Source organism: Mobula hypostoma, chromosome 7, assembly GCF_963921235.1.
Source record: "Mobula hypostoma chromosome 7, sMobHyp1.1, whole genome shotgun sequence".
NCBI classification, from domain to species: domain Eukaryota; kingdom Metazoa; phylum Chordata; class Chondrichthyes; order Myliobatiformes; family Myliobatidae; genus Mobula; species Mobula hypostoma.
The window spans coordinates 45,974,397-45,999,414 of NC_086103.1; the positions used below are offsets into that span (position 1 = coordinate 45,974,397).

The following is a 25,018-nucleotide window of genomic DNA, read 5'->3' on the forward strand; positions in this document are numbered from 1 at the left end:
CTGTGGTCTTCAAGAAAGGGAAGTTGCATGACCCATGACCCCCATCACCCTAGGACATGCCCTCTTCTCATTGCTACCATCAGGATGGAGGTACAGGAACCTGAAGGCACACACTCAGAGATTGAGGGACAGCTTCTTCCTCTCTGCCAACAAATTTCTGAACCCATATATTACACAGTTAGCTTTTATATATTCATTGAGTGTGTGTGTATATATATATATATATATACATACACACACACACACACACACACACACATATACATATACACAAACTTACTTAAAGGGAGACTTTTTTCTGTTTGGCTGCTGGTGACTAATAGTGTTCCATAGGGGTTGGTGTTGGGACCAATTCTTTTTTACTTTATATGTCAACGATTTGGATGATGGAACTGGTGGCTTTGTTGCAAAGTTTGTAGACGATATGAAGATAGGTGCAGGGGCAGGTTATTTTGAGGAAGTTAAGAGGCTACAGGAGGACCTAGACAGATCAGAAGAATGGGCAAAGTAGTAGCAGATAGAATACAGTGTCAAGGAGCGTACGGTCATGCACTTTGACGGAAGAAATGAAAGGGTTGACTATTTCCTAAACAGAGAGAAAATATAAAACTCTGAGGTGCAAAGGGACTTGGGAGTTCTTTTCCAGAATTCCCTAAAGGTTAATTTGCAGGTTGAGTCAATGGTGAGGAAGGCAAATGTAATGATAGCATTCATTTCAAGAGGACCAAAGCATAAAAGCAAAGATGTAATGTTGACATTTTATAAAACACTGGAGAAGCTCACTTGGCCTATTGTGAGCAGTTTTGGGCCTCTTATCTTAGAAAGGATGTGCTGAAACTGGAGAGGGTTCAAAGGAGGTTCATGAAAATGATTCCAGGACTAAATGGCTTGTCATATGAAAAGTATTTGATGGCTCTGGGCCTGTATTCACTGGAATTCAGAAGATTGAGGGGTGATATAATTGAAAACTATTGAATGGTGAAAGGTCTTGATAGAATGGATGTGGAGAGGATGTTTCCGATGGTAAGAGAATCTAAGACACAGCCTCAGAATAGAGGGGCATCCTTTTAGAATGCAGATGAGGAGGAATTTCTTTAGCAGAGAGTGGTGAATCTGTGGAATTTGCTGTCACATGCAGCTGTGGAGGCCAAGTCTTTATGTATATTTAAAGCAGGGGTTGATAGATTCTTGGTTTGTCAGGGCATGGAGAGATACAGGGAGAAGGCAGGAGACTGGGGCTGAAAGGGAAAATGGATCAGTCATCATGAAATGGCCTAATTCTGCTCCTATATCTTATAGTGTTATGTCTTAATGTAATTCACAGGTTTTTTATTATTATGTATGGCTACAGCAAAAACAACAAATTTCATGACATATGCTAGTGATATTAAACCTGTTTCTGATTCTGTTAAGCTCTTCACACTGTTAGTTGCAGGTGGAAGGTTGTGATGGGAGCAGCAATACAAGTCTTAACAGAAGATTATTGAAAGAAATTGTTTCTGTCACTGAGTCAGCTAAATAAGCGGCCAAAAACTTTGAATGCTGCCAGCATTCAGAGATATTCAAAGACCATTTAAGCCATTTAAAATAATTCAAACATGAATAAAGTAAATACTTCAATATTTTTAAAGGCACTTAAATAGATTCAAGTTAATAATAAAAGTTAAGAATATTAATACAGAGCCTGATTACTTGCAGACAGTCTCCTCCAGTGATATCAATGGAGAAGATCTCCAGAGGCAAGATCTAACCTGGTGAAAATTACTCAGAGGGTTGGGCCCAATTCATCCATGCCAACCATGATGGTCATCTGCACTAATCCCATTTTCCCACATCAAGCCTGCAAACCTCTACTTCTTTCCTATCCAATGCCTTTTAAACATTGTAATTATATCTGGCAACTTGTTCCATATAATCACCACCCTCTGTGTGAAAAACCTGCCCATCTTTAAATTTCTCCTCTCTCACCTTAAACCTATGCCTTCTAGTCTTAGACACAACAGAAAAATGCTCAATGCCTCAGCACTTGAAGGCAGGCATGCTGAAGGCCTTCCTCTTTACCCTGTACTCCTGCGTAACCATTTTCAGTAAGTATGAACATGCATTCTGAAGCCCATCTGTACATCAACATTCCTAAGGTCTGCCATTTACTGTATACGTCCTGTTAGTAATTAATGTCTCAAAATGCATTACCTCACACTTGTCTGGATCAAGATCCATCTGTTACCAATCCACCCAACTTTCCAAATGATCTATGTTCCTCTGTATCCTTTCATAATTTCCTATGCTCTCTACTACTCCACTAATTTTTGTTTGTTAGCAAACTAACTAATCAGTCTACCTGCATTATTATCCAATTATATAATTGTTAAAATAGCAATGGTTGTAGCATCAGTCCCTGCAGTAGGCTTATGTTAATAGTCAGAAAAACACCCCTCGACTGCTACCTTCTTCCTCCTAAAACCAAGCCAATTTTGGATCCAATTTGCCAATGCACCTTGGATCTACGTGTCCTCATGTTCTGGGCCAGCCTTGTTCAGTTCTGAGGTGAGGTAGGAATTGAATTCTCACAACTCTATGGTCTAAGTTGTTAGAAAGTTCTTAGATTACTTCTCTGAGATTCACCTCTCTGTTGCCCTTAGGGCATTTATTTTACTTTGTTGGGTCTACGTTTTAAATGATTTGTTTGTAACTGTTTTCTAGTTAAGGTTAAAGGTTGATAATTAAGTTACAGTATAACAAAGGTAAATTCATTGTTTATGGTATAAACATGCTGGTAGAGAGAGTTTTATTTGGGTTCTCTTTAGTGCTGGAAATGGTTGCATCCCAACACGCGGGACAGAAGGAAGGTCGCATTGTGTATTTCACGGACCAGCAAAGACCGGCCGACTTAGTGAACAGAGCGGTGGACACCCCTGCTGAAATTGGGAGGAAAACACACAGAGGGGGATCACAAAGCCAAGGAAAGAGGACCGGGTCGAGACAACAGAGAGACTTTTGGAGAAGAGGAGTTCGGTGGGTGATACCGTTCCAACTGACCGGAAGTGCACTGAGAGCGGTAAGCGTAAAGGAGTTGGGGGATTACTGTTCTGGTTAACAACGGATGGTGCAATCCAGGGTATATTACGATCGAGGAACGTGTTTGCAGACTGGATATTGAACTTTTTACTGTTGGACTTTGGCCACATTCCGCCGTGATACAACACTTGGCGGCACGGGAGGTCGTTCCTGCCTGTGGCCATTGAACGTGCAGCTCCCCCCCCCCCGGAGGGTCAGACACTCTGAGCCAATAGACTGGTCCTGGACTTATTTTCCATCTGGCATAGTTTGCATTTTGGTGTTTGATTGTTGGGGTTTTTTATATTGCTATATTTCCACTCTATTCTTGGTTGGCGCGGCTGTAACGAAACCAAATTTCCCTCGAGATTAATAAAGTATATCTATCTATCTATCTATCTAAATCGCGGCATGTGATGACGTCACCTCCGGTTTCACTGCCTCCTATGTGTAACCTCTGGTTCGGAGAAGGTGTGAAGGTGGGTGCAATGCGTGCAGCATGATCGTGAAGAGCTCCGTTTCTACCCACAAAGAAACATTATAGAAGCAACGCTGTAAGTTCGTAAGAATGTATTTGAAGTAAAAATATTAACGCGGTTTCTGTTAAGGCAGCGGTGGTTGGGGCGGTGCACGTGTCAGCTTTTCAATTTCAAACGCGGGGTCGGCTCAAGCCCAGCGGCGGTTTGACGAAACCCCCTCACCCACCATTCGGGGTGGCTGGAGACACTCGCTAAAAGAAGAGAGCGCGCGTGGTCTCCAGAATGAAACAGACGCTGTATGTGTTTGTATTTTTTTTATCAACAGTTTTCACCATACGATGTTAATGTGGAAGAGTGCACAGTAAATGATTAACCTTACTACGACTCTGTCTTCATTGGCTCCGGTTTAACTTGGTGTTTAGTCAGAGTTTCAAAACACTGCACGAGAACACTACAGTGAAAAGTCGTAGTCATTGATATTTCGACAAGTGGTACGATGGCTTCGCGATCAAGCATCAAGTCGCTTGCACTCAGCGCCAAGAGCAGTAGGACGTCGACAAGTGTGGCTGCCCTTGCAAGAGCTAAAGCAGAAGCCACCAAGGTGCGAGCGTCATGTGCTAACCAAGAAGCAAAACTGAAAATGGAAAGAGCTGCTAGAGAAGCGGAAAACCAGTTGGAAAAGGCTTGGATAGTTACAGAGTTAGAAGTGCTGACGCTACAACTAGAAGCTGATGCGGCCGCGGTGGAAGCACAAGTGTTGGAAAACGCTGAAGAAATGCACGTTCTAGACGAAACAGGAAAATCTATGTCAGAAAGGGGCAAATTGGAACGCACCAGCGAATATGTCCAATCTCAAATTGACCTGCAGGTTCATTCTCCTTCTCCATACTTGCCTGTTGGCGTCCCATCTCATGTGAAATCACAGGGAAGCTTCGTTGCATTGCGTCCACCTGGGGAAGACAACTCACAATTGCAACCTTGCCACAAATTCAAGTGTGAAAGGGCTGACTACGAATACTTCCCGACATCAAACTTACCAGATCCGGCGAGATCAGAGACAAAGCCTGAAATCAGAACATCAAATCCCATCATGAACGTACACGCTCAGTCATATGTTCCCCAACATATTCCCCCAGCTAGCACGTCACCTGCAGCAGAACCCTTGGCACAGTATTTAGCAAGACGAGACCTCGTCAATTCAGGACTGTACCAGTTTGGCGATAAGCCTCAAAATTACCATGCGTGGTACTCCTCATTCACCAGTGCCACTGGCGGAGTCCAGCTCACAGCAACCCAAGAGTTGGACCTTATGACTAGATGGCTGGGAAAGGAATCAAGGGAACAGGTGAAACGCATACGCTCAGTGTACATCAACAACCCCAAGCGAGCCTTACACAAAGCACGGGAGAGATTTCCGGACTGCTATGCGGTCCCTGAAATTATTGAGAAGGCGCTATTTCAATGGGTGGACAATTTTCCTCGGGTGTCAGCCAAGGACCACACTAAATTACGAGAACTCAGAGATTTACTCATGGAGATTCAAGGTGCCAAAGCAGACAGCTATTTAACTGGCCTGTCGTATCTGGATACGTCAGGAGGAGTTGGACCAATTGTGGACAAACTTCCATTTAGGCTGCAGGAAAGATGGGTGTCTGTTGGCTCAGAGTACAAGGAAGAGAACGGTGGTCAATTCCCTCCCTTTGAGTATTTTAGTAGGTTTGTGTGCAAGAAGGTAAAGAGGCGAAACGACCCTAGCTTCATGAATCAAGGCAGCACCACCACTCACACCAACCCAGTCAAACCCATTTCGAACAATTTTGTCATCAATAAACCCGTCTCCGTGCATAAAACCGAAGTCTCCACAATCAACGATGACCCTAGCAAGAATTGTCCATTGCACAACAAACCCCACCCCCTCAAAAAATGCAGAATGTTTCGAAACAAACCCTTTGACGAAAGAAAGGCCCTTCTCAAGGCAAAAAGAACATGTTTTAAGTGCTGTTCCTCTACCTCCCACCTCGCAAAAGAGTGTACGTTCCCCGTAAAGTGCTCGGAATGTAACAGCACTAATCATGACGGGGCCATGCATCCCGGCCCATCACCGCAAACTGCCAAGGCTCCTCCACTCCCACAAGAGGACGGCGGGGAGGGAGAGGATCACTCTGATACAACTATTGTCAGCTCGAGCTGCACAGAAGTTTGCAGTCCAGGTCAGTCAAGCCGTTCGTGCTCAAAGATCTGCCTTCCTAAGGGAGGCAAAGACAAGGCCATCAAGGCCTATGTAATTCTGGACGACCAGAGCAACCACTCACTAGTGAGACCAGAGTTCTCCGAGTTGTTCAGCGTAAAGGGTAATCCATTCCCATACTACCTCAGAACTTGCTCTGGCATCGCAGAAACATATGGCAGGAAGGCAGAAGGCTTCCAGCTTGAGTCGCTGGATGGCAAATTTGTCATCAGTCTCCCTCCACTCTTAGAGTGCAATGAGATCTTAAATAACTGATCCGAGATTCCAACGCCAAGTGCAGTACTACACCAGCCCCATCTCCATCACATTGCCAAGCACGTCCCAGAACTGGATCCGGAAGCAGAAATACTCCTGCTACTCGGAAGAGACGTTCTTAGGGTGCACAAAGTCAGGCAGCAGGTCAATGGACCACACAACGCCCCCTTCACCCACCGTCTGGATCTGGGCTGGGTGGTGATAGGAGAGGTGTGCCCTGGCAACGTACACAAACCGACAGTTAACACGCTGAAGACTAACGTGCTAGAGAGTGGCCGCCATTCAATTTCTCAGCCCTCCACAAGTGTTGCGTGTATCAAGGAAGCACAACAAAGGCACGAGCATAGTAAAGTAACTGAGAAGACACTGGGACAGTCAGTCTTTGCTCAAACTAAGCACGATAATAAACTTGCTCCATCGGTGGAAGATGCCATCTTCTTAAAAATGATGGACACAAAGGTCTTTAGAGCCGAAGTGAACAACTGGGTCACCCCACTACCATTCAGAGTACCGCGCCAGCGCTTACCAAACAACAAACAACAGGCAGTCAACCCGTTCACATCTTTACAACGAACCCTGAAAAGGAAACCTGAGACCAGTTACAGAGGTTGTTCTACTTCTACCTAAAGACTGATCTAGGCACTAAAGTTCTATACTGTACCATGTTTATAGTGACCTTACAAAGGTCAGGCGGGGAGTGTATTGCCCTTAGGGCATTTATTTGACTTTGTAGGGTCTACGTTTTAAATGATTTGTTTGTAACTATTTTCTAGTTAAAGTTAAAGGTTGATAATTAAGTTGCAGTATAACAAAGGTACATCCATTGTCTATGGTATATCGCGGCATGTGATGATGTCACCTCCGGTTTTGCCGCGTCTTATGTGTAACCGGTTTGGAGAAGGTGTGAAGGTGGGTGCCGTGCGTGCGGCATGATCGTGAAGAGCTCTGTTTCTACCCACAAAGAAACATTATAGAAGCAACGCCATAAGTTCATAAGAATGTATTTGAAGTAAAAATATTAACGCGGTTTCTGTTAAGGAAGTGGTGGTTGGGGCGGCCTGCGTGCCGGCTTTTCAATTTCAAATGCGGGGTCAGCTCGAGCCCGATGGCGGTTTGACAGGACCCCCTCGCCCGCTACTCGGGGCGGCGGGAGACACTCGCTAAAAGGAGAGAGCACACGTGGTCTCCAGAATGAAACAGACGCTGTATGTGTTTGTTTTTTTTATCAACAGTTTTCACCATACGATGTTAATGTGGAGGAGTGCACAGTAAATGGTTAACCTTACTACGACTCTGTCTTCATTGGCTCCGGTTTAACTTGGTGTTTAGTCAGAGTTTCAACACACTCACGAGAACACTACAACCTCCTTTATGATAACTGCTAAAGTTTATCATACTAACCCTTCAGTGTTAAATTTAGCTTGATAATATTCCAGTGACTTTGCTTGGATGTTTTATTCACCTTATAAGCCACCACAAAATTGGCAAATGTAATACATATGGAAACTTATGCATGTCCTTTGTCCAAATAAAGAAATGTTTTAACAGAAATTGTAGACTATTAGAGTCAGCACCACTACAGCTAGTAATGACATTTCCAGGTGATAATAATAATTCATAAAAAAAAACAGGAGTGATCAAGTGTGTTATTATATTGAAAGGAAGAATTGGGAAGTATTGTGTAAAATGCAGAAATACTTTTTGAAGATAATGTCAGATCTGAAAGATTATGGCTATAGGCTGGGGCATTTTTCTATTAAAAAAAATCTTACAGATGATCAGAAATCAATCTTTAAGAATTAGGAAGAATTAGGGCCTGCAGAATTAGGATAGTTGATTATAAATCTTTTGGGGAAATAAGGAAAATTTGATTATTCAGATGTTTAGAGTCATTTCTGTTAGACTAAATCACAGCAAGTAACTTCATAAAGGAAATTGCATGAGATTACAAGGGAATAGAAGAAAATGCTGAAAGACTACAACAGGAAGAAGAGTAATTAGGCTGAATAGCTTATTTTAGTGATAAATACATACATTAGGCAAATTCCATGTGTGAAAAAGACTTGTCAAAACCACTTCCTTTCTAATGGCTTATCTGGCAGAATAGTTAAGAGTGTTATCAATGTTTTACAATACAAACCTTATAAAAAACAAGTTTTTTTTCCCTTCAAACATCATAACTTCCTGAAGAATTTTTCGGTAAAAGAGCACAGAAATCACGTACCACTGGACAAGGTTGGTCTAATCCAGGAGGGCCTTGATCTCCCTTCTGTCCCTTAGGCCCTCTTTTTCCTGGATGACTTCTTTCACCCTGTGAAGATAATTGTAGAGTGATCAAGAAATAAAGGATGACTTGTTTGTAATTTAACTTCAATCAAATGTAACATGGATGCTGCTTACTTCAGAATTCATTTTTATAAAAGGCATATTTTTATTGACATTCATTAAATATGCATATTAGTGTCTAATAATGGTTAGAGTTTTATTATTTATTGTAATTTGCAGTAGTTGCAGCATATATTATTGTTAAGATGTAGCTCAATTGATAGGGGTTGGACTTGCATGGAATTGCAGTTTAGTAAACTGACCAATCAAGATTAACTTGCTCTCATACAGCCATAGAGTCATAGAATACTACAGCACAGAAACAGGCCCTTCAGTCCATCTAGTCCATGCTGAACTATTAACCTTCCTAGCCCCATTGACCTGCACCTGGACCCCAGCCCTCCATAGCCCCCATCTATGTACCTGTCCAAATTTCTCTTAAATGTTCAAATCAAACCTGAATCCTCCACTGGCAGCTCATTCCACACTCTCACCACCCTCTGAGTGAAGAAGTTCCTCACGTTCCCATTAAACATTTCACCTTTCACCCCAACCTCTCATTCTAGTCTCCCCCAGCCTTAGTGGAAAAAGTCTGCTGGCATTTACCCTATCTAAGCATTTACCCTATCTACGTCCCTCATAATTTTGTATACCTCTATCAAATTCTCTTCTCATCCTCCTATGCTCCAGGGAATAAAGTCCAAACCTATCAAACTTATGTCTTCAAATCCTGGCAGAAACCTTGTAAGTTTTCTCTGCCATTCTTTTTGGTATCTTGCATAGAATTTCTGGATGTCTGCTTTTGTTCACTTACAATGCATCAAACTTCTTATGAATAATATTGAATTTATATATACAATTTTTACAAACTAAGTAATAAAAAACACGATAGACTCAAGACTGCTAAACAACTGTAAAGTCACTCTGATTATAGGTTTTTTTCTCAGTTATTTATTTTTAGGGTCTGTCAGGCATTTATTGCTCACCCCTATTTGACCCTGGAAAGGTGATGGTGAATTACCTTCTTGAATTACTGTATCCTTCTGGATTAAGTATGGCCAAGATGCTATTGGGAATGGAGTGCTAGGACTAAGTCCCAGGGACAAGAACGAGGTGATTTATTTCCAATTCAGGATGGTGTATGACTTGAAGGAGAACCTGCAGAAGGTATGGTGTTCGTATGTGCCTGCTGCTCATATCGTTTGTGGTGGTGCAGTTTGGGGGGTCTGCAAGGTACTGTCTGAGCAGAGGTGAACTACTGAAGGTGAATTCACTTTGTAAATGATTCACACTGTGGCCACTGGCCTTGGCAGTGGAGGGAGTCAATGTAGGGTGTTAGCAATAAAAAAATATGTTGGAGGAACTCAACAGGTCAAACAACATCTATGGGAGGAAAAGGTGCAGAGTTTTGAATCAAAATATCCAGTTACTTTCCCATCATAGATGCTGTTCGACCCATGGTGTTCTTTCAGAAGTTTGTTTACTGATTCCAGCATCGTGTATCTCCAACATAGGATGTGGATGGGATAACTATCACATGGACAAGTTCATGCTGGATAGAATTGGTGTCTTAAGTATTATTGGAGCTGCATTATCTAAGCAAATAGAGAACAATCCTGACGTCTTGTTGATGGTGGACAGGGCTTTGGGGTGTCAGAAGGTAAGTGAGTCAATTATCGCTGGACCTGAACTTGTTCTGTACCCCTGGTTTTTATGTGGCCGGTCCAGTGGGCTTCTAGTTAATGTGGGATTTGGTGATGGTGATGCCACTGTAAACCAAGTGCAGTTGGTTAGGTTCTCTCATTGGAGATGTCATTGCTTGACAAAGTGCTAAGGAACTCCTGCAGCAAAGTCCAGGAGCTGCGACGACCACATCCTTTGAGTCAAGTTGATGACAAGACTGTAATGAGGGTTTGGTGCTGAATAATCCTTTTACTGAGCATCAGTAAAAAGGTGGTTGTTGAGTAAGTGCCACTTGATAGCTCTGTTGATGGACTTTTGCTGATGATTGAGGAGAGATTGATGGGACAATAATATTTTAGACTGACACTGCTTTCTGCAAACAGAAGTTTTTTTCATATTGTTAGTTCACACGTCGCTGTTGTAATGCACTCAACCAACATCCAGTATCCTCAGTCGTTTCTTGATATCACATGGAGTGAATTAAACTGGCTGAAAATTGGCTTCTCTGATGGTGGGCATTAGGAAAGGTCATCAGTTTCTCTGATGGTGGGCATTAGGAAAGGTCATCAGCTTCTCTGATGGTGGGCATTAGGAAAGGTCATCAGCTTCTCTGATGGTGGGCATTAGGAAAGGTCATCAGCTTCTCTGATGGTGGGCATTAGGAAAGGTCATCAGTCACTTCTGACTGATCATAGTTGTGGCTGCTTCAGAAAACCAGGATTAATCAACTAGCATGATAGTAACAGTAAAGTAAGACTAAAGCCAGGCCAAGATGGTGTGAATTTCTACAGTTGCTGTTTCAAGGTACCTCATGGATGTTAAGCTTTGAGCAGCCAGGTCTATCCCAACCGCCCAAGTATCAGTCTGGCAGCTAAGTTCTTCAGTTTTGGTGTTACTAAGCACTCGTGATGACAGACATTGAGGTCCTCCACCCAGATAGGGTGGACAGGACAGGTAAAAATATGATTCTGAAGCATACAAGACCATAAGACATAGGAGCAAAATTAGGCCATTTGGCCCATCGAGTCTGCTCCACTATTCAATCATGGCTGATCCTTTTTTCCCCTCCTCAGCCCCACTCCCTGGCCTTTCCCCATAACCTTTGATACTGTGTCCAATCAAGAACCTGTCAAGCTCTGCCTTAAAAACACTCAACAACCTGGCCTTCTCAGTGACTTGTGGTAATAAATTCCACAAATTCACCACCCTCTGGCTAAAGAAATTTCCCCACATCTTTGTTTTAAATGAATACCGCTCTATCCTGAGGCAGTGCCCTTTTGTCCTAGACTCCCCACCATGGGAAACATCCTTTCCACATCTACTCTGTCTAGGCCTTTCAATATTTGAAAGATTTCAATGAGATCTCTCCTCATCCCTCCAAATTCCAGCAATTACAGACACAGAGCCATCCAACATTCCCAGAAGCATCCTTGTGAACCTATGAACAAGATGCTTTCCTTTATATAACTGAAACACAGAACAGGGAGGTTCTGCTGGAATTGTCTGGACTGCTCACTAGAACACAGGGGGAGATCAGCATTGTCTCCACATTATGGGAAAATGCACTCGAGAGAGAACCAGAGGTTTATGAGGGTGTTGCTACCATTTGAAACAAACAATCCATGAGGAAGGATTTAATATTCTAGGATTGTTTCCCTCTAGAACTGAAGGAGAACTTAATATATGCAACTATGAATGGTCTAGATAGAGTAAATAGGAAAAAGTTAAGAGGCATAAATTAAATATAATCGGCATAGGGATTGCAAGGCAGATGGAGAAAATGTATTTCACAAAGAGGATGGCAGAACTCTGAAGCTTGCTGCCTGTCAAGGTGGTACAGGCAGAAACCACAGCACATTCAAATAGTGCTAGAATGTGTACTTCAATAGTTGGGACATGCAGAGCTAAGGACATAGTTGAAGATGGGATTTAGGCTGGTGCACTCTTTTTCACCTGGACCATACCTGATGGGCTGAATAATCTTCTATGTCATAAATTTTCTATGATTCTATGATTATTTTTAGAGATTATTTAGGGAATGGTATTTAGTGTCTTCTTTTAAATCAGTATTAATTCAAATTGTCCTAGTCTTGGTCCTGCATCTGAAAATTACTGCTTCAGATCAGATTCCAGCACACAATATCAGCTTAGACTCTTAGGAAGCAAAACCCAATCTTTCAGATTTTTATAAAAACTCCATTGCATCAAGCAAAATAAGAACATTTTCCTGCTAATTTTTCATCCATTTTAAGGTCATTGGAGCACTTTTCTGTAAACAAATTAGCCAAGTCATTTTCCTATTTTACAATGGTAAGTGTACTTGAAAAACCCCTCATGGGCTGTGAAGCACATAAGAAAGTCCAAAGTTCATAAACATGGCTTTTTAATTGCAAATTCCTCTTCAAGTTGTAGTTGCACTGTCATTCAGACCTGTGATGTTATTATCATATAAAATTGATGCGATTTTTAAAAAAACTCTCTTTGTAATAAAAGTAATAATTATAATTTACTTTCATTGTAACGTTTACCTTGTCTCCTTTTTCACCTCTGTTCCCCTTTTGTCCTCTGGGTCCTGGAAAGCCCTGCAATTAATAATTGTGCAGAAGGCTTGAACACAATTAGTCAATATGGCAAATTATATCAGTCATATAACTCTCTAAAATGGAGTCATAGAGCTACAGAGCAGAAATAAGTTGTGATTTAATACAAATGTTCCGAATCTTTATACATGCGTGGAGTTTAGATCTTTAAATATTGGAGTGTTTGAATATTGAGATTAAAATTGGGGGTTTTGCTTCAGGAACCTAACACGTCAGGCACTTGGCAATACAGGAAGGATGTGGAAGCTTTAGAGAGGGTGCAGAGGAGGATTACTGGGATGATCCTGGACTAGAGGGCATGTCTTATGAAGATAGGTTGAGTGAGCTTGGGCTTTTCTCTTTGGAGGGAAGGAGGATGAGAGGTGACTTACTGGAGGGGTACATGATGATAAGAGGCACAGACAGAGTGGATTGCCAGAGACTTTTTCCCAGGGTGGCAATGGCTATTACAAGGGGACATAATTTTAAGGTGATTGGAGGACACTACAGGGGGGATGTCAGAGGTGAGTTTTTTACACAAAGGATGGTAGGTAAGTGGAATATTCTTCCAGGGGTATTGATATAGGCAGTTTTATTAGAGACATTTAAGGAACTCTTAGACTGGTGCATGGATGAAAGAAAAAAATGAAAAATTATGTAGGAAGGAAGGGTTAGATTGATCTTAGAGTAGGTTAAAAGGTCTTCACAACACTATAGGTTGAAGGGCCTGTACTGTGCCATAAAGTTCTATTATCTATGCTCTATAGTATAACGTCAAAAGATACTTACATCTAATCCCGGTTCACCTGGTTTTCCCTGCATACGAGAAAGGAATCAAGTGCTAAATTTCAGGGCTAGCTATCTGGTCTTCAAGTTCAAAGTAAATTTATTATAAAAGTACATATATGTCACCATATACAACCCTGAGATTCATTTCCTTGTGGGCATTCTCAATAAATCCATAATAGAATAATAACCATAACAGAATCAATGAAAGACCACATCAACTTGGATATTCAACCACTGTGCAAAAGATGACAAACTGTGCAAATACAAAAAAAAAGCAATAAATATTGAGAATATGAGATGAGGGCTCCTTGAAAGTAAGTCTATAGATTGTGGGAACATTTCAGTGATGGGACAAGTAAAGCTGAGTGAAGTTATCCTCTTTAGTTCAAGAGCCTGACGGTTGAGGGGTAATAACTGTTCTTGAACATGGTGGTGTGAATACCTTCTTGAAGGCGTGACCTGGGTGGTGGGGTCCCTGATAATGGAAGCTGCTTTCCTGCAACAACACTCCATGCTCAATGTGGGGAGGGCTTTACCTGATGGACTGGGCCATATCTACTTCTTTTTGTAGGATTTTCCATTCAAGGACATTGGTGTTTCCAGACCAGGCTGTGATGTAGCCAGTTAATATACTCTCCACCACAGATCTGTAGAAGTTTGTCAAAGTTTTAGATACTTGCTGAACCTTTGCAAACTCCTAAGGAAGTAGAGATGCTGCTGTGCTTTCTTCATCATTACGCTTGCGTGCGAGGTCCTCCAAAATGATAATCCAGAGGAATTTAAAGCTGCTGACCATGTCATTTTGCATGTAAGTGTAATCACGAAGATTCTTATCCTTTGCCTCAACAAATTTGCTTTAAAACAGTAAATTTAGCATGCCTGCATATGTCACAGCTAAAATTAAAGAAACCAACAATCCAGAATATTCACATATACAGGTTCACTACTCAAACATTCCCAGAGAAGGCCTAATTCTAAAATGAAGTTAGGTTTGGGAAAATGATGCTGCTGTGCATTAAACTAATCATCTCCTTTCACACATAGTACCAAATTTTGTGTGATATTGTTTGTGTGAAATATTTTATGGCTCTATGTAATTATTTAGCTCCCAATTCAAGTGTGCCCGATCGAGCTGAACATATCAAAGGAGTTCAACTGGCTATTTTGGTCATGGACCTACCGTTAAAAACTTTGGAAAACTCAGATGCTTCCAAACAGGCACTGGATATTTCCGAGGAAGAAACGTGTGGAACACGTGAGAGGGTGAGAACTTTGCAGCCATCACCCTTGGGTGGTCACACACAGCAGCTTCACTGTCAGTCGGCAGTGAGGGCATGGGCGTCTGCCAGGCAAACGAGGAGGAGCAGCAGGAAAGTGATGCAGGAGTCCACTGAGTCAATCTCAATCTAAAACAGACTTTCCCCTCTAGATGCTGTTGGAGGTGATGGCAGTCAAAGGCAGGAATGTGGCTTGTTAAGTGGGTCAGTTGCACAGGACTGCAGGAAGAGTGACAGAGGCCCAGTGATAGGGGATTTAGTAATTAGGGAAAAATAAGGGTGGCAAACATTTGAAATTCTCTGCCTCAACGATTATGGAGCCATTGTGTTCATTTAAAATATTTCCAGACATTAAAGTTTATGTGAATAGTGCTGGAAAACAGCACTGAGCTAAAAGGTGAGCCATGATCTCGATCATGATGGAGCTGGCTTGAGGGGCCCAATGGCTTACTAGAGTCGTACGAAAGTACAGCACAGAAAGAGACTCTTCAGCCCTTCTAGTCCATGCCAAAACCACTTAAACTGCCTACTCCCTGCGACCTGCACTGGAACCATAGCTCTCCATACCCCTTCTAGCCATGTACCTATCCAAACTTCTCTTAAACATTGAAACTGGGCTTGCATGCACCACTTGTGCTGACATCTCATTCTACACTCTGGACCCTCTGAGTGAAGAAGTTCCCCCTCATGTTCCCCTTAAACTTTTCACCTTTCACCCTTAACCCAGGACCCCTGGTGGTAGTCCTGCCCAACCTCAGTGGAAAAAGCCTACTTGCATTTATCCAATCTAGTATAACCCTCATAATTTTGTATACCTCTTTCCTGCTTCTGTTTATAATTTTATTGTTTCTTAATGGCGTCCACTCATGGGACAAATTGCCCCAAGTCCTCTGTGTCATTTGGGGAAAACTGTAATGGGACTGAGGTGGAAAAGCCAGAGTGACATGAACAATCCATGAATGAACGTTTCAGTCTTGTTGTTTGCATAGTGCTGAAACGATCAGCAAGCACTACATAGGTACATCGAAACATACAGCGAGATGTGTCGTGTAGTGAGGATTATGCCGGACAGCCTCGCACGTGTTGCCACGCTTCCAGCGCCAACACAGCAAGTCCACAACTCACTGATCTTAACTCTTACGTTTTAGGAAGCCCGGCGCGATCCTAATAGCTGAAAAATACAATACGGTTCCGCTGCTCAAGAAAACTGTTTCCGCCCGGTTTCGAACCGGGGACCTTTCGCGTGTTAGGCGAACGTAATAACCACTACACTACGGAAACTACCATACCACAAGAGTCCTCTAGCAGATAGAGAAATTCAAAAAGGGCACTTGCAAGTACTGTCTGAATACGACTACTGTAAACTCTTCCAGAGGTCAACATCCAGTGAAATAAAGTTCTTTTTTTTAAAAGGGGGTTTTGTTACGTCTTGGATAGTGTCTTGAGCTGCAGTAAGTTTATAAGGCCTGCAACTATTGATTCAAATTTGCTCACAATGAAACCTAAGGGGCCGATCCCTGTTTGAACACAGCAACAGGTCTAGAACAGTGAGGATTTTAGGGCTAATGGAGACTTGCCTGACCAGAGAAGAGTTCAGACTGGAAGGAGAGGGAAGCACAAAAGTGCAACAATGCAAGGGTGACAAGTTGAGCAGTTTATATTTCTTGTATCCAACAACTTGAATTCTTACCTTTTCTCCCTTTTGACCAGGGAGACCTGCAAGACCCATGGAACCAGGAGTTCCCTTTAAAAAGGACATGCCACATCATCATTAACTAATTTGTCTCTCATTTTCTATAACTTGCAAAACATTTTTAGGTCACATCATTTATTTATGTTCAGCATTATTAAGAACCAATTACTGGATGCCTCAACACTGAGTAACTACATCAAAAGGGGGTAAGAATTTTCCACTGAAATGCATGGAAGGAAAACTAGACACATTCTGTAAAAGGAGTTGTATTAGTCATTATTTAAATATATTGCTCTAAAAGGGAGTTTGTAAAAGGTTGAATTTTGCAAATGCTACTGATAATTTTAGTTTCATGTGCATATCTTTAAAATTTATTTGAAAAATTCCTTTTAAGAGCTGGCAGATTTTTCACTTTTACAAAGAGACCTCGAAGCTAGAGTGAGAACCTCCACTGGCCAGACGAAATCAGAAGGGATAGCATTGTGGTTGACTAATGTCAGGAAATGGGCCAGGTCATCCAGGTGCCTTTGTGGAGTCATTTGGTGAAAGTCAAATGTCTGATTTTCCTACTGCCTCATGCTGTGTCCCCTGACACACTGTGATGGTCTGAACTGGCCGACCTTTGTACAAGCAAATGACTTCTACTACAGGCAAAACACAGCACTAAGATCTTGCAGACCTTAGTACCTGAACTACGGCAGACTTTGCTGAATGCGACCCTCGGGAAGAACAGAAACTCTCTCATGGTCTGGGACTTAGTTGGGGAAAAGAAGTTTTGCTGGAGATAGCTCGTGGAAGTGTAGATCTCTGAAGCAGCTTATACAATGTATGTCTGTAATTTCTGTATACCGTATAATTCCTGAATCTCTCAATGTGTTTCTTCCCAGCTCGCTGTAAATAATGGAACCTCAAGACCCTCAATTTGTGTTTCCCTCAGTGCTCTGTAGAGATTAAGCTCCAAACCTATTGATGAGACTATCCTCCAGCACGGTGCATATATTGTGCACCAGCTCTGTATACAAAATCACTAAACCTGTCAAGGTGTCTATGTCCACAAGTCCTCTGTATACAAATGCCCCAAATCCTTCAGTGAGTTAGTTATCTATATATGTAACTCAAAATCATTCAATGTGTCTTTTGGAAAATGATTATCTGAAGACAGATCAGTGCACTCAAATCATTTCTGTAACACACATGGTTTGCCAGACAAGCTGGCTACTCATGAGGAACTGCAGATGTCGTGACTGTGAGTATCCAGTCAACAGCCGGCGAGCAGTCGACTGTATGATCTGACTCAACACATTGCTAAGTAGCATCTCACTGGAGGACCAGTCAAGAATCTCCCCATAGGAACAGACACAGAGGTTTTAACTTGACAAAGAAACACACAGATAAAATTCAACAAGTAAGAATGGGAAAACTAGTCAATTAAAAGAATGGCTTTATTTACTGAAAGACACATTAAACTACTATAAAACTTGGTTAACCTGGCAGACTCGGGTTTTTGGTGTTGCCAAATGCACATTTCATTCATATTTACTTTAAATCATATGTAGCAGAATAGTAATTTTTTGAGTGAACATAGAATCTAAAGAGTATGAAAAAGAGAACCAGATTGATTACAAGGGAGTGCAGTCAACTGAAGCTGGTAGTTCTCCATTATTTGTGTACCAAGTACTAACGCACCCTTCGTGACACATCAGTAAAATGACTGAGCCATTGGGATGGGTGTGCAATGATTGCACGTTTGATTGAAGGACTGCACCGGGCAAAGGGAGGTGAGCAATGGATTACATTTTCCCCTGTGTGAGGCTGCACTATTGAGAATTTCAAGGAAGAACGTCTAATAAGTGTTCCACTTTCATATTGCTCTCAGTCCCGGGCTCCTCCTCATGAGGAGATGATTGTTTAGCTCCTAAATTATTCTCCACCTCTATTCCTCTCCCTTGTGCACTACACCGTCATAATTCTCAATATCCTTGTAGGCAAATACCGTTTAGATTTCTGAGGTGGCCTTTTCAACACGTGTGTTAAATGCGCCAAATGCATGCAGTCAAGCACGAAATGTGGCACTGTGCAGATGGATCTGTGTCAGGTGTGAATACGTCACAGTTTTTATGTACCTACCCATCCTGTCCCAACCCATTCCATTCCACAAATTAAAACCCCTTCACTGAATTAAACTTGCAATTGCTTATAAACCAAAATCATCATTTTCTGTATTAACTATTCTAACAAAATAATAATATAATGTTTAGATGAAACTGTTCAGATAAACCAAAGTGTTCCCCATTTGTTAAAGAGAGATACTTGTTCACATACCTGTACACCAGGGAATCCTCTATCACCTTTTACACCAGCATCACCCTTTTCACCTTTATCACCATTCAAACCCTGTTCCCCCTAAACAGAAAGCAGAAATAGTCTAATTTTTGTGCTGCATTAACCAGAGATTTAAAAATAGCAGAACTGTAATTAGGTAACATTCTTTAGTGATTTTAGGAATGATGCACATCAAGACTCAGCTTTAGAGAGATAAACGTGGACAACCATAAGAGAATAAGAGTTGGAAATTCAACTGGCTAGTGTGCTCAAAGGTGCCTACTATACTTTGTGTTATTAGTTACTGAAGCTGAAGTTACACAATTAGTTTTGGGATTGATACTCACTGGTGGACCAAGTGAACCAGTTTCTCCTTTGTCGCCTTTCTGTCCTGGAATTCCCGGCAGTCCCAAGTCTCCTTTACGACCCACTATACCCTAAAATATATGTGACAATACTCAAAACAAAACACCAGAATTGGAAGCTCATGTTTACCTTCATAAGGAAGGATGTAAATTTCAAGAGCACTGAATTTTCATTTTAGATCAGAAATCGTAAAATAAATCACTGGGGGGGGGCTACTCCTGCGCTACTTTTGGACTTGAACTTCATATAAATTTTGCAGAACATTGGCGTCCAAATGCCCATAGATAGCTGGCCTTCTGGCCGCTGAGTTGCTTGTTGGGGAGGTGGAGGAATGGTGGCGTTGCCTATTGGTAAGGAGGGCCGGATGTGACGAAAATCCGACTCTTAGCAGGCTAGAAGATGCTTGTTGGGTTAGGAGAAATAATTGAAAGAGCCAAGACTGTCAAGGCGACTCTGCACCTGGGAAGAACAAGGCACTTCTCTCACTGGCTTAACCTCTGACCCCCTGCAAGTTTGATAATTCACAATTTCTGTAGGTGGAACAGGTCCCTGGAAATTTGAATTATTTTTTATGATTATCTTAATTTTCCCAATGGTGTACTCATCTTTCTCCTAGCGATACTTAGATCAGTGCATATTTGCTTTAGCCAATCAAATGTGCCAACTCTAACTGGACATACTGTAGTACTAGAGATGTTGTCACCCAAGTCCCCACATCCCCATTCTCATCACAAACCACTCACCAGTGACTGCCTACCCCTGTTAAGTGGAAAAGCAGCATCTTTTCTCTTTAGGCATTTGGATGATTCTTCATTTCCACTAAATGATGAATTTTCCAACTCCATGTCATTAACAGCAGTGCCAAAAGAAGTTAAGAAAGCATGCCTTCTGATTACTCTCCAGAGCTGACCCTGGCTTTATCATGAACAGAGATGACGGCCAATCTATATTTATTCCTGCATTGGAGCAAGTTGATAAAGGGGTGTTCCTCTGTTTTCTGGAGACACAAGGTGCTGGAATCATCAGTAAAGGACATACTGCTGGAGGAATTTAGCAGATCGAGCAGTATCTGTGGAGATAGAGGGATGGTCAATACTGCAGTTCAAAACCCTGCAGCAGAACTGGAACTGGGGGGTATTTTGTTATTTTTCTTTTTGTATCATATCTATCTTTTATTTCTTTCTTTTTGCCTGGATGATTGGGAGGGAAACACATAGCAACATGGTGAAGTTTAAAGAGATTCCCCAAGGAACTATGAGAGTTAAGATGTTAAGTAACATTTTAGATTGGAGTAACTTTGTTAAGAATAACGACTAATTTATTGAATTTTTTTGAGTTTTAATGTTAATGGGCTTAATGGACCGGTGAAAAGAAAAAGAATCTTAACACATATTAAGAAAATGAAGGTAGATTTAGCCTTCTTGCAGGAAACACTTCTAACAGAAACAGAACATCAGAAATTAAAGGGAGATTGGGTGGGTAGTGTTGTTGCGGCTTCATTTAATTCAAAAGCGAGGGGAGTAGCAATTTTGATCAATAAAACATTACCAATTAGAATACAAAATGTAATAACCGATTCTGCGGGGAGATATGTGATTATACACTGTCAACCTTCTTCCGAATTATGGACTCTCATGAATATTTATACAGCAAATGCATATTTAGTTGCTCTGATGATAAAGATGTTGGTCTCTTGGGGAAAGTAATAAATAAATATACTAAATTTATTTTGAATCCCATGGAGCATGTGGAAACCTTCCAATATCCAGGCAGTTCTTCTTTCTTTTTCTTTTTTTCTTTTTTTTCAGGTAGGGGTATATATCGGAGGGAAGGGTTAAGGGGAGGGGGGAGGGTAGTTACTATCATTCTATGTAATCACTTCGAAAACTCAATACAAATTATATTAAAAAAAGAACTGCAAGTGTGGAGTGAAGACAGACAGTATAAAGAAAGGACAGGGTGGGATGGCACTGGAGCTGATAGCAGTGGAACAGGGTGAGGTGGGGGATGCTGGATACATGGAACCAAATGGGGGAGGGTGAAGTTTTAAGACAGAGGCTGGTGGGTGATAGGCGGAAACAGATAAGAAGGCAAAAACTCGGGCAGTCCAATCACAAACAAGAGAAAATCTGCAGATGTTGGAAATCCAAGCAACACACACAAAATGCTGGAGGAACTCAGCAGGCCAGGCAGCATTGTTTCGGCTGGGTTTCTGAAACGTCGACTGTACTCTTTTCCTAGATGTTGCCTGGCATGCTGAATTTCTCCAGCGTTTTGTGTGTGTTGGCTCAAAAAATTGGGCAGAGCGAGGCAAGTGGGAGGATTGGTAAATGGAGTCAAATAGAGGGAGGGGAGAGGGAAGGTAGAAAAAGGTTGTGGAATCATGTAAGGGAGAGATGATGGGCAAATGGGGGTAGACAAGGGCGAAGAAACCCAGGTGACTAGATGTGTGGTAATAGGCACATAGACCAATGTTCCCTCTGAGGTGAGCGCGCACACACACATCTTTTGCTACTAGCGCATAAAGGAATTTGAACTGCACACAAAAGGTTGTCACCCTCTACCTTGTTGGCATGTTAAGTATATTTCATGGTCGTACACAATCACATTTCCTTTTCTGGTTTCTGATGTGGATGGTGTTGACAACGAGGAGTTTGTGATGATTTGTCTGCAGATTTTAGAACTGGCTTACAATACTGTTTTTATTGAAGAAATTATTGATTTCACTATGTCAACTTCCAAAGAAGTGTTTCGCTCACTGTTAAAATGAATCCCTCTATATATAAAATTCATTGCGCACATGTTGTTGTCACTGGGCAAAAAGTTGCATAGTACAGAGTTTTGCGGACACTGGTCATTACAGATTAGAGGGGACATTGACGTGGACCCGGATGAGGAAGTGTAATGAATCAAAGTGATATCAATTGGGGGCAGGTGACAAGGGAGGAATTGAGAAGGTGAATGAAGGAAGAGTTGGAAGGATAGGAATGGTAAAGGAACATGGAGTAAAGAGACCTGAAACTGGCAAATTCAATGCTTGTGCCATTAGGTTATATACTACCCAAGTGGAATATGAGACACTGTTCTCCGAGTTTGCATTTGGCCTCACTGTTCAGGCTGCCGGATTTTCATGGCCTTGGATACAGGCCGATTCAAGGCTGGTGCCCCTGTCTGAGGCATCGCAGGAGAACACGGAACATCAGGAGCAACGGTTTGGCTGCTGGATGCGTGTCCAGAGACCCGAGCTCTCTGGGCACAGGGCTTGGAAAAAGCAATGTGACAGACTTTTAACACCATAAATCAGTGAGTTGCTTGATATGTCTCCCCTCTTGCTGTGAAACAGGGCCACCTCTTTTTCTCTTATTAGGGAGAAAGAGAGAGCCTGTGGTATGTTGAATTGCTGGCTGAACGAGTAGAATTTGGGATCTTTATTGATGTTTTGCTGTGGGGGAAGGGGATCGTTGCTTTGCTGCTGCTTGTGCATGGGTGGGGGGAGCTGTGGGGGGCTTTGGGTTCTAATGTTTAACTGTCATTCATTCTTTGGAGCACTCCTCCATTTTCATGGATGTTTGCGAAGAAAAAGAATTTCAGGGTGTATATTGTATACATTTCTCTGACATCGAATGTACCTATTGACCTATTGTTGCAGAGGGAAAGGTTGGGGTATAAATGGGGCGGGAGCTGAGATGACATGCAAGAAGACCATTATGAACGGAGTGCAGGTGCTCTGCAAAACAGTCACCTAATCTACACTTGGTCTCATCGATGTAGAAGAGGCCATATTGAGAATATCAAATGCAATTGATGAGGTCTCACTTGCGGTGGGTGTTTATATCCCTGGATGATGGCAAGGGATCAAGTATAGGAACAAGTGTTGCTCTGAACCTAACACTCCTCTGCTTGTTGCAGATCCATAAACAGGATTGCACTGGCAGACCTGGAATTTCCTGCCTGCTCCTACTCCACTGAACTTATCTCTTCATACACCGACACTACCTTGTCTCCTTTTGTCCAGTCCCTTCCCACCTACATGTGGGACACCTCTCAAGCCCTCCGACATTTTGACAGTCTTCAATGTGTTGCATATGGGATGAAAGGTAAGGATCAAAAGAACTCTAATATCCTGCCTGGGGAGAAGGGGGAAGGGAATCAGTGCAGATTTGCTGGAAATTAAGGAAATAAGCATGAGAACTCAGTCTACTGTGGCAGAGGGGAAGCAACACTTCTGTAAAAGGAGGACAACCCAGAAGTTCTGCAGCAGACAGCCTCATTTTGAAAACAGATGGGGCCGAGGTAGCGGAACTGTGTAAGTGAGATGGCTTCCTTACTGCAGGCAGGGTGGGAGTATAGTTGAGGAAGCTGTGGGAATTAGTGGGTTTATAAACGGTCTCAATGGAAAGCCTGTATCCTGTGATGGAGACGCCGAGATCCAGAAAAGAAAGAAGTGTCAGAGGTGGTGTAGATGAATTTGAAGGCAGCGTAGGCCATGGTGAAGGTGGTGATGAAATTGATTATTTCTGCACGAGCATACGAGCCAGCACCGATGTAGTGAAGAAGCATTTGGGACGGTTCTGGAACAAACTCAAATCAAGGACTGTACCAACTCGCAAACCAAAAGGCAAGCTACCTCTTTGTTTGGGAAATAAATGGACAACTCTGAGACCTTCCTGATGGAGATGTTGAAAGATTGGCATTGGTACTTTAGGGCCTAATGAGCACAAATGCCACCTTCATCTCAGAACGTTATGGGAAAGGAAATGAACATTTTGTGAATAGAACTGAAAATTAGGAATGACCTGGAAGTAATTTTTATTTGTCCCATCAAAGTTTCTCTGAATTTAACAAAGCAAAATTGAACATTACTCTGGCAATCATGCAAAAAAGCAGGGGATAGATAGTAAGAAGTTAAAATGACATCTTGGTACAATAAGGTGCTCTCTTCAAAGGTTTGGGAAATTGAGTAGAGGACATCTGGTCTATTTCACATCTATATCATCTCACCCATTACCACCACAGAATACTTGATCTTGCAGAACAAGGAAAGTAGTCCATTACTTAAATGGTTAATCTTCAGGAGCACTGTGAAGATCACTTTCTAATCTATGGTATTTGAAACCCTGGGGTGCCTGGGGCAGCAAGAGGACTCTTGACAAATTACATGTACATTTTGGTAGAGATGCTCCTTTGATCATCTTCCAGTTCCAGTGCATTGAAGGAAGAGAAAGTCAATGTTCATAATCCAGAGCAAATGGGGTACTTTACCCTGGATTGTGCTGAGCATTATGTATTGTTTGCACTGACATAAACAGGGCGGAGAGCATTCTATATTTGATGACAATAGATAAGTCGAGCACAGCAGAATTTGTGCCCAAAAAAATTGCTGTTTCGGCACAGTCCTTATGTGGTTGCTTCAAGCAAGGTTCTGAATTGGCCAACAATTACAACCATCTTCCTGTGTAATAGGTATAAGTCTAAGAGTTTTCTCCCTCGAGTCCTATTGACATCAATCTTAGTAAATCCTCTTGATGCCAAGTGTTGTCACTCTCTGATGGATTGGATTCCTATTTTCCTCTTCTTTTTCTCTTCACCCACCTCATTCTCCTCCCACCTAATACCCTCACCCTCACCTCCCTCAGGAGTTGACAATAACTTGCTGACACTCCAGTAGTGGGTTTAGAAGGGGCTGAAGAGTCCTTCACATGTAGGGAAGTGGTGTTTCAGGCCACGGTGCTTGGCACCTGCATGCTCCTGTAATGGACTCAAGATTATAGTGAAGCTAAAATGAAATTTGGAGCTGAGTGGTCCTGGAAGAACATAAGCTGCACATTGGCAATCAACTGTTTATTGATAGCACTGTTGATAATGTTTTTCATCATCTTGTTGATGAAGAGTGGGGAGGTACTGTAAAGAGAAGTGATTTTTTTTGCTGGTTTGTGTGAACTGTA

At 42.0% G+C, this 25,018-nt stretch overlaps 1 protein-coding gene and 1 non-coding gene across 2 annotated transcripts in view; both read right to left on the reverse strand.

Moving 5' to 3' along the window:
• Positions 1 to 7,130: 7,130 nt before the first annotated feature.
• Positions 7,131 to 25,018, reverse strand: part of LOC134349899 (collagen alpha-1(XXIII) chain-like) — a 165,477-nt gene continuing 147,589 nt past the window's right edge. The window contains exons 10-16 of the mRNA XM_063054862.1: positions 19,055 to 19,144; positions 18,708 to 18,788; positions 16,383 to 16,436; positions 13,416 to 13,442; positions 12,576 to 12,629; positions 8,264 to 8,350; positions 7,131 to 7,199 (exon numbers count right to left, since the gene is read on the reverse strand). Coding sequence (XP_062910932.1) covers positions 7,131 to 7,199; positions 8,264 to 8,350; positions 12,576 to 12,629; positions 13,416 to 13,442; positions 16,383 to 16,436; positions 18,708 to 18,788; positions 19,055 to 19,144 — 462 coding nt within the window. The remainder of the gene's footprint in view (positions 7,200 to 8,263; positions 8,351 to 12,575; positions 12,630 to 13,415; positions 13,443 to 16,382; positions 16,437 to 18,707; positions 18,789 to 19,054; positions 19,145 to 25,018) is intronic.
• On the reverse strand, positions 15,901 to 15,973 carry trnav-aac (transfer RNA valine (anticodon AAC)). The gene has a single exon. It is a non-coding gene; the product is annotated as a tRNA-Val (tRNA).